Source organism: Chinchilla lanigera, unplaced genomic scaffold (assembly GCF_000276665.1).
Source record: "Chinchilla lanigera isolate Chin_1 unplaced genomic scaffold, ChiLan1.0 scaffold00052, whole genome shotgun sequence".
Classification (NCBI taxonomy): domain Eukaryota; kingdom Metazoa; phylum Chordata; class Mammalia; order Rodentia; family Chinchillidae; genus Chinchilla; species Chinchilla lanigera.
The window spans coordinates 16,574,260-16,584,380 of NW_004955453.1; the positions used below are offsets into that span (position 1 = coordinate 16,574,260).

General features: G+C 51.7%; 1 protein-coding gene across 1 annotated transcript in view; it reads right to left on the reverse strand.

Moving 5' to 3' along the window:
* The window catches only part of Igfbp2 (insulin-like growth factor binding protein 2, 36kDa), a gene marked incomplete in the record, with an annotated part of 27,865 nt that overhangs the window by 17,387 nt on the left and 357 nt on the right, over positions 1 to 10,121 (reverse strand). The window contains 1 exon segment of the mRNA XM_013519997.1: positions 9,873 to 10,121. Coding sequence (XP_013375451.1) covers positions 9,873 to 10,121 — 249 coding nt within the window.

Genomic DNA, 10,121 nt, shown 5'->3' on the forward strand with positions numbered 1-10,121 from the left:
GGAAAGGAAAGGAAAGGAAAGGAAAGGAAAGGAAAGGAAAGGAAAGGAAAGGAAAGGAAAGGAAAGGAAAGGAAAGGAAAGGAAAGGAAAGGAAAGGAAAAGGAAAGGAAAGGAAAAGGAAAAGGAAAGAAAGAAAGAAAATGGAGAGAAAGAAAGAAATTTTGGTTAAAAAGCAAAAAGCCACTCACTCTCTGATTTGATTTCTTCTTAGGTAATATTTAACTTTTAATAGTTTTTCTTACTCCCCTCCAGCATTAATAGCATGTACCCTATCAGGGTTTTAAAAAAAAAACAGCTGATGAAGCTAAAAGAATCCTACCTGTTGCCTTACATACAGTATGAGTGTCCAAACTTTTGGCTTGCCTGGGGCACTGTGAGTGAAGAGAAATTGTCCTGGGCTACATGTAAAGTATGCAGTGTAGCTAAGATATGTGAGTAACAAACTTCCTCAGGTAAATTCACTGCGGTTGGTGGGCACAGGAGGTGGAGTTGGTGCTGCACTATGCACTCCCCTGTGCAGTATTCCATTGTCACCTACACAGCCCACGCTCCAGCACCGCACAGTCAAATCATGCAAAATATCACAAAAAAATCAGATAAAAATAGTAAAAGTTTACACAGTGGTACACACCTCTAATCCCAGATACAGGAGGCTGTGGCAGGAGGATCCCAGGTTCAAGCCCTACCTAGCCAACTTAGTGAGAGCTGGCCTAAAAATAAAATTTTAAAAAGGTCTGCCTGAGGATGTAGCTCAGTAGCAGACCACTTGCCTAGTGTGTCCAAGCCCTAGGTTCACTCCACAACATCGCAAATCCTCTCTTGTAGGATTGCCGGCCACAGGCGTGTACCGCCTTCAGCCTGCCTTGGGGTATGTCATCACATTCATTCTTTATCTCATTTTTCTGAACTGTCTCCTAGGCCCCTAGTAAGAATGTGTAGGGGTGAAGAGAGGCAGTAAATGAAGCAAGAGGTGAGACAGAAAAGACACTTGCCTTTCCCAAGACCCATACTCAACCCACTGCCCCTACACATGGCTCTGATGATACAATCCCCGGGCCATCTTGCAGAGAGTGATAGAGACTGACCCCCCCCCACTTCTCTCCCACCACTCTCCCCTTCTGCCAGCCCCTTCTTCATCCCTATAACGCTGTTCCCAGACACTTCAACCTGACAGGCTAAACCCAAAGGATGCAAAAAGAAATTTAAAACCTGCAAAAATGTCCAAGATTGTCGGCCACACTCTCAATCCAGCACAAGAAGTGTCCTGAATATAAATAAGTGTCTTTAAATAGGTCACCATGCTTTTTTCTTTCTTCAACCAAAAGTTCACCGATTGTGTCTGATCTAATACTGCATCGCACTGTCGCCTTCCTTGGCTATCTTCTCGTGGTTTAGGAAGCAGCAAACCAAACCAAAGACTGCCAGCGCAGACTTCCAAGAGAATCCTCACCTCTCGGGTATAAACGGGCCATGGCTGGCCATCAAGATATTGGTAGAACCACAGCAAGGGACAACTTCAACGGCCATGCTACCCACTAGGAAAACATGGACTCCACACCTGGATCCCTTAAAGGCTTCCCAAAGCCAAGGGCAGCAGTCCAGGTAGCCACACCCCAAAAGAGCACTAAGACGACTAATCACAACATATTGAAATAGCATTTGCCTTTCCCCTGATCTGTGTTGAGATTAGGGAGAAAAGAATCCTAACCTGTACAACATCATTTAATTATCAGGTTTCTGCACTGCATAACTTTGTTTTATCGTCATGCAGTCACAAGGTTGATAATTTCTTATCTGCTCTCACACTTGATAAAACAGCCAGAGTAGGAGGCCAACAGCACGAAGTCATGCAGCCAGGGCTGGAGCCAAAGCCAAAGATTGTTCAGCTCCACAGCCCTTAACCACCCAGAATGGCATCTGATCACTGGTATCACCTAAGAGAAGACTAAACCAATGCCTTATAACCCTAGCGCTGCACTTCTGCTACTCAATAGGACCCCTATCTTCCCAGGGAGCAAGGCCATCAGTCACATGCCAGCTGGTCCCACCCAACCACACAAGCCTCTGACCCAGTAAACCATCCCACCCTTCCCCCTTCATCCTGCCTGGCACACCTCCCCGCCACTGTTGCTATAGAAACCACCCAGTGTTATCAGACAGTCACAGGGGCTGGGCGAAGGGCACAGGGAACTTGCCATTCTCATTTCTTCTTGGCCTCAGCCACTTTAGAAAGCAAGTTCACCGGCTAGAGGCTACTTGGCACCTCCATCCAGAAGTAAAGACAATAGACCTAAAAGAAACTTCCTGGAGAGTTGCAAAAAGCAGCATTTTTGAGAAGTTATGCCTTCATTACTGCCTCCAACGGGCAAGGAGCATTTCCAAGAAGCAGTACCATGCAGCAGAGCACTGGAATGAGAACTCAGAAACCTGTGCTTTCTCGGCACTCAAACCTGAACGCAGCCTTGATTTCTCTACCTGACAAGTGGGGAGAATCCTGACACTAAAGGAGAGCTGGAGGGGGCACCAAGTAACCACACCAACCTAGGAGCACTTGGTAGAAGTGGAACATGCCTAGAAAAAGCACTTACTATTGTTTCATCATTTACCCTTCGCTTAATGGTAATGATTCTCTGTACCCCACCTAACTGGGATCCCTCCAACTAGAAGGCCCCTCATCTTCCCAATTCTGCATCAGGATGAACACACTGAAGAGGCTCCTCTTGCGTCCCCACCCTTGATAGGACCTTCAGCGGTCTACCTCCTCCCACCTGGGACTTCCTGGCTCCACTGGGTTCCTTGACTGAGCTCAGGCTGACACACCTACACCGGTCCACTAATTAGAAACCTCCCCAGGCTTCACTTTGGGCCAACTCCTCTGACCAGCAGCTAGAGGTTTGCCAGCCCCTGCCCCCTTCTCCCCAATCCTCACTCTGCCCTGCTTCCTAACAGCCAGGAAGAGATGTGGGGCTGGCAGCCAGAAAGTCTCCAAGGCCTCCAAGTATAAGTCCCCCCCAAACGGGGGAAGGGAAAAAACTCCCGACTCCAGTTCACTGTATTTCTTTCTGGGGAAGCTGGCTTTCTGAGTAAGGTCTCCCTCTGGGTCCTGACTGACACCAAGGCTGAGCCAGCCCAGGTCTTCCCTGGCTTTGTTAAGGAACAGGAGTAGCCAGAACAGGACAGAGGGGCACTAGGTGCCCAGGCGGGGGCGGGGCACATCCCATAAGTCTCTTCACTGCAGGTAGAGGCGCTCCAGAAACAGAGCCGACTCGTTTCTCCGGGCTTTTCCTTTCCCTTCCCCCTTCTGTCTGGCAGGAGCCACCCACCCCGAGTTTCCGGAGGTGGACGCTATGCTTTGTCTCCACTGTGCTGGGTGGGGTTCACCCTACATATACAGCGATCCCAAAATCTCAAGCATCCACTTTCTCTGCTTCCAAGGCCCTGCCTCCTCCGTGATGCCTGAAAACAGAGTCACCTGGTCACTGGGCACATACAGGCCGCCACTCAGGGCACAAGTGCCACTAGGAAGGCCTCCAGCACTGAGAGAGCTCTCCCGACCCAGCGCTCATCCCTCGCCCCCTAGCCGATGCCACTCCGCTTCTCAGCAGTGAGGTCACCTCTGGAGAGGACGCAGTAAGAAAACGTCATTTTGGAAAGAACATCCAATTTCCTTGCCAGGATCACGTTCAACTTTCTGGCATCCCTCACTCAGAGAGGGCAGATTTGAAAGGCCCCTTTACCTGGGTAGGAAATGGGCTCCTATGGGCTTTCCTGGCTCTGACTACCCGCCCTTCAATGTACCTTATGTATCAGGATTACCTGGGTCAATAGCTGGCCTTCTTACTCTAAATCCTGGGTCCTAGCACGTTCCCTGTAGACAGAACCTATGGAGAAAGGGCCTTCCCCTGTTCTACTCCTCTTACCCCAGATTTGTCTCAAGTAATCATCAGCCTTCTATAAACCCAGCAGCTGGAAGGCTGGGTCCTCTATGTTGGCGGGCCAGAGGAAGGCCAGACTTAGTCCTGTCACCTGCCCATAGGCAGCAAAGCTTGCAAAAAACCCAAGCATCCAGGCTCTGGAGCCATCTCTACCCCTTCCAGTCCCTCTTCCTACCACTTTCCTGGACACTACAAAATGAGATGTTCCCTATAATGAATGTAGTCATTCTGTATACCTAAATTGTACTGACAAACTTAAATTTAAAAAAAAGAGCAATGTGACCTACATCCCAAGGGTCAGTCCCAGATTCTAGGATTTGGGCCCCAAAGAGCATTTACTGCCTAACTCATCCATAAGAAATCCAAGCCTGTTGACCTCAAGCCCTTTGATTATTGTCAACTGGATTTATGCTGTGGTTAAAGTACAGTTTCATTACCCTTTCCCCAAGGTATCCCTACAGTCCTGTGAAAGTGAGTCGCAAAAAGTACGCATGTTTCTACTTTGTAGGTGAAAAGATGGAAATCAGGTGACTCACTGCCCAAACCAACTACTTAGGCTTTACTTTTTTGTCTATTTTGACACACTCTGAGACAGAGTACCAATTCCATGGAGTGGGTACCATCAATTTACAGCTAAGTAAACTGAGGCTCAGTGAGAATAAATCTCTTACCTCCAGTGACTAATACAGTAGCCACCTAGGATCTGAACCTGCAGGGTAAATGACCTGTCTTGACTTGTCCAGTTTGGCCTTTATTCTAAGGGCCAGCTAACCAAGTGTCAGAAAAGTGTCACTTGCCAAGGTTAAGAACCTTCCTAAGTGCCAGGCACTTTCTATAACCACAGGTGGTCTAACATATACATCATGAAGGAAAAAAAAAATTCATCCCTATTTCACCAAAGCTGGCGTTTGAGCACTAAAGTTCTGAGAGGGGTCTTCACTGAAGCTAAGTTAATGTGACAAACAACCCAGTCTGCTTCCACATCTGCAGCTGCTTACCAGCTATTTCTCTCCAGAGATCCTCTGGGTCCCTTTTCCGTGTCTTGTCTAACCCCCACCTGCCAGCCACTTACTTTTTGAAGGCAAGGATTGGGCCTTGCAGAGGAAATCAAGGGGAACCAAGTACAGTAACCCAAATCCGGCAGTGATGGTGATCCAGCAGGTGTCCAGAACTCAATTACTGGCCAATATGCTCAAAGGCCTTTTCTGCCACAGCTGAACCAACCCCTTGCTTGGCTGTGGGTGCCAGGCTGGTCGCTCTCCTCTGCTCCTCACTCTCTTGACCCCTCGACTGAGCCCATGTCCACACCTATGAGGAAGAGATAGCAAAGCCTCCTTCCCCTCACAGGAAGGGAGGAAGACAGGAGACAAAGCAGGCAAGGAAGTCAGTTTCAGTGGAATAAGGATAGATGGGGGGATGACCCATCTCCTGATGGCTGCCTGCCACCTCAGGAAGATGCTGGCCAAAGATAACAAGGAGAGACAGAGGAGCCTGGAACATCTGCCAACCAGATCCCCGGCTCCCCTGGTGAAGCCCAAGTGTGACCGCCCCCCCTTCCATGCCTTCAGTGCAGCAGAAGCAGCCCTCGTACTAAGCTCCGTAGGAAGAAAGCACCAGTCTCCTGCCCACCCACAGAAGTCCCTTCCTGCAAAGCCCAGTCCCTGCCCAGCCAGTCAACCAACCTCCTCTTTTAAGGATTTTAGTGTCTCTCAACATCCTGGTCTCCAGTCACATGGTCTCCCTCTGAATGGATCTGAGGAAGCCTGGGGCCAGTAGTATATTTTCCACACTTCTTGGGCCCTGTCCACATAGCCAGGTGTTCTGCTTGGGCCAGGCGTGGCAGCGGTGTGGGGAGGGAAAGGCATGAGAAAGAAGAGAACAGTTCAGTGGGATGAGAGGACAGGATAGAAAAGACAAGAAGAAGAATCTGGGAAAGGAGAAGAGAAACTGAGACAGTCCCTGGATATGATCCCTTAAAACAAAACAAAATCTTCAGCTTTTCGTATTTTTCTTGGTAGAGTGTTGTAGTATGTGAGGACCAACAACAAAACCAAATGAGGATAAAAGCCTGCTGATTTCTGCTCCCCTTCAATCCCTTTAGAAGCCTGGCGCTGGCTTTCCATATATCCTATGTCCTTACCCTTTCTCCATTCCACTGGGGCTAAGAACTACCAGTTTTGACAGCAGTGAGTCCCACTCTCTAAGGCAGAGAACAGCACTGCTGAGAACCAGCTCGAAGCTTGCATGGCACATTTGTAGCACTAAATTCCATGACTCCCTTAACCCAAAAGAATGATTTGCCTGAAATTGTTGTTTAAAATGAGAGGCATGGAAAGCTATCTAACCCTCCCTCTTCCCTTTGCCTGCCAGGAAACTCAATAGCCCAACTTGGCCAAGAATAACTGCCTGACCCTCATTATCACAACAGGTGGCTTCTTCCCTTTAGGCTGTTGAACTTATTCCAAGAGTCTTTTGGGTGGGGAAACTTTGAACAGAGCAGACCCTTGGCCCGCCCTAGCCACAAAGAAGAACACCCACTGCACCCTCACCGGTCCCCACTGGCCACCCTGCAGACAGGTCTGTCTCCAAGGTGCACAGGGCCTCACCCACAGAGTCTAAACCAAGGAACTCTCTGTGTCCAAGAGAAGACAAGAGCTGCAGTCTCAGCCCCCCACCCCCTCCTTCCAAGTCTTCCTGGGGTGACTCCTGCCCACAGCTTAGCAGAGCTGGTTCAAGGAGTTCAGTCCAGAAGGGGGGAGGGGAGGCGGAAGGTAGTGGTGCTAACAATCAGTGACAGTGGGTCCCACTCATTCTCCAGTCTATTTTACGACTTTGAACTCGGTATGCAAATTTATGCAAGACGAGATGCAAAGCAGCACTCCCAGCCAGAAGTCCCGTTGCTTTCTTCCCCCCCCAACCCCAGTTTTGAAGCTGCACTGAACCACTGTAAATCAGGCCCACCGCTCCCCTTCCGTCCTCCCCCAACAACGGTAGACGCGGAGCCTGCCTGCTCACGCGCCGTTGGGACTTTGAATGACTGCACATTTCTATAGCACCTTTATATGTGCAGAGAGCCAGCGGCCCGCCCCTCAGCATAATCCCCTGCATTGTACCCCTGTGGGGAAGGAGGCTGGGAGATGCTGAGGGACCAGCCAGGCCAGAATTCTGAAAGGGCCGGGCCTGGGCCCCACACACACCCCACCCCCCACATTTCTAGGTGCTTCTGCTCACTTCACCACCTCACCAGACTTGTAAAGTCTTGACTTCAGGCAGATCACAGGCTCCCCTTTTCATTTTCTACCAGGCCATCCCCCCTAGTCTGACTCCTCAGTTCGTGTGACCCAAGTCCCAGCCCATCACCCCCTTCTCCAGGATGCAGGCTCACCATCACCCACTTCTAACCCGCCCGCAGCCCGCAGCCTGCAGCCGCCGATGTGCCCACCCCCAACCCCTGCATCCCTGCCATCCCCAGGAAGCCAGCTACACAGCCCCTGCGTCCTGGGAACAAAGACAAAAGAGCTAACAGCAAAGCCGGAACTGCTGGGGTTTGCTGCCTCGAAATAAGAGGGTATGTTTAAAATTCTCAAAAGCAACCTGCTCAAAGAGGAATGCAGGCTTGGGGGGGCTCATTCTTGGGGTGGGGAGGAGATGGGAGAAGGAGAGTAAGGCCCAGCATTCAGGGCTAAGGTCTCCGCCCTGCCATATGCAGTCCCCACCCTACCCCCAACTCAGATACTAGCACTCGCCATACAGCGACTCCAGTCCCTGCCCTGGCCCAGGACCCTCTCCAACAGGTACAGACGCCTCTCCCCTGACCACCACCCTTCTCTGCACCCCTGCTGGCCCAGGCCTCTTGGGGGGCTTCCCCTGGCCCTGCTCCCCCCCTCATGCACCCCCGTGTTGGACAAGTCAAGAGCATCAACTCAGCTTCTACTCCACCCCCTCACCTCTGCTGAATGTCCCCTCATCCCAGACTGGGACACAAGAGAAAAAGGCGGAAGGTGTCCAGGCACTGGGAGAAGCTGAGAAGGCAGCTGAGGCAAGCTGGTGGAAAGGAGTCCCATACCCAGGCAGAAAATCCAGAGTGACATTCTTCCCATGAAGTCACCCCATTGTCCTCGGGCTCCCCTGACAACCTCCCCCCCAGGAAAAGGAATAGTGGCTGGGAGAGAACCTTCCTCCCCCATCTGTTGCCTGCCCAATTCGCGAACCTGCCTCAGGGACCCCTGGGAAGCAGGAGAGCTGGATTTCAGGCTCAGAGGGACACGAATGAAGAGTGGAAAAAATACTAAAACGGTGAGGAAGAAAATACACCGCACACTTTATTAAAACAGGCAAAATCCAAACGGATCACACAAGGCCTTTGGAAAAGTTCACCTTGCTGAGGAGGATGTTTAGTTTGTCCAAGTCCTGCTCAGAAACCGCACAAAACCTCCTGGGCGGACTGCGGAAAGCCAGAGGTGATGGGGGAGGACGGCAGGACTGGGACTGGCGCCCCACAGGAAGAGGATGCCCGAGTCTTTTCCCCTTTATTAACATTAAGAGTAGCAGGAGGGAAGGGTTAATTGCAAGGCAGGCTGGGAGGGAGAAGAAAGGAACGGAGGGGTTCCACTTAGGAGGAAGCACTACCTAGCTCTGCACTCAAGGTCAAACAGTGCCAGAGAAACAGAAGCAAGATTTCAACTCTGACCCTTAATTCCATTCTCAAGGAGAACAGAGAACAAAACAATAGCAGGTCACAGGAAGGGAGGGGGCTTACAAGGAAGCTGAGAAGCAAGCAACAATGTCTGCACTTTTTCTTTTTTTCCCTGGTGAGAAACTTGGGTCAGATTCGCTTGCTTTTTAAACAGCAGCGAGCAATGGACACATTTCACCACTGTCTGAAAGAGGAAAGAAATAGTTACAGCTTTCCCCTGACCAGGGAGGCAGGGGGCTTTTGTAATGTAAAAATAAAAAATTTTTTTAAAATGAACTCCTTATAGCTTGGTTGTGTTCCTCAAACAGCTTTTTGGAAAGGATGAGGGTCCCATAACAAAGAACCCCAGGTTCCCCATTTTACCGGATAGGAAGCGTTCCCTGGGTGAGGAGGGGGAGGGAGGGTAAAACTCACTAAGAGTCGTCGCTTGCCCCGCCCCGGCTGCTCCTGCCTTCAGACCTGGGGCCCAGATGCCTAACCGCACGGCCAGGCAGCCAGGGTCCTGGGAATGCAGCCGGCGATCCGGCTTAAGTTACACTGATCCAACTGCCGGGGTCTCCTCTCGCCTCCGCACTGCCCCCTCCTCCGCGCGCTTTTATTTTACCATCCAACATTGGTGAAAGAGCCTTCTTCATTCTCTATGTAAAATACTAGCGTTCGTTTTAATTGTTCTCCTAACCCACTCACTCTACAAAGTACCAAGTTCTCCTCACTTCACAAGCCCAGTAGAAGGCAGGGTCCCTCGATAAATATCCCTCCCTGCGCCATCTCACCCGTGCCCCCCCCCCCGTGTCACCAGCGCCCGGCGGCCTCGGCCTCCCATCAGCGTTCCCACTGGGACCCTCCGGTCGCAGGTCATCGACTCAAGCTGTACTCAAGTTTCTGCTCCCAAAGATGTAACCCTCCTCCCCAGTAAAGCCCCCCTCCGGAATGGAAGTGAGGATACGTCCCACCCGGGGAGGGCAATGGTAGCAGGGGTGCCTTTCCTCTCCCCATTTGTCCCGACCAAATTGGGAGCCAAGGCTCTTCAGCTTGCTCAACTCCAATCCCCCACCCGGGGCCTGACTTTCGGGTTTTCGATCCCAACAATCTCCCTAGATCTGAGCAAGGACTCCGTTCCTCCTTCTCTACAGCAGTCTCTGCGGTCCCGCCAAACACTCCTTCCCTCTCAGGCGACCGCCGGCAGGGCTGCCCCGCTGCCCTCCAAGTTTCTCCTAACTCGTGGTTCCTGCCCGCGTTACCTGCAACCTGCTCCCGGTTAGCGCCGTAATCTGCGTCCCCGAGCTTTTCGCAAGTGCCTTCGCCGTGGACCAGCGCGTGAAGGGGCAACTCGGAGCCGGGCTTGGGGTAGCAGCGCAATCCCTGGGCGCAGCGCGGGGTGTAGACGCCGCACGCCTCGCCCTCCAGCCGGGCGCACACGGAGCAGCAGCCGCAGCCCGGCTCCCGGACCAGCTCGGGACAGGGCTCGTGGGCGCCGCCGGCCAGCCGGG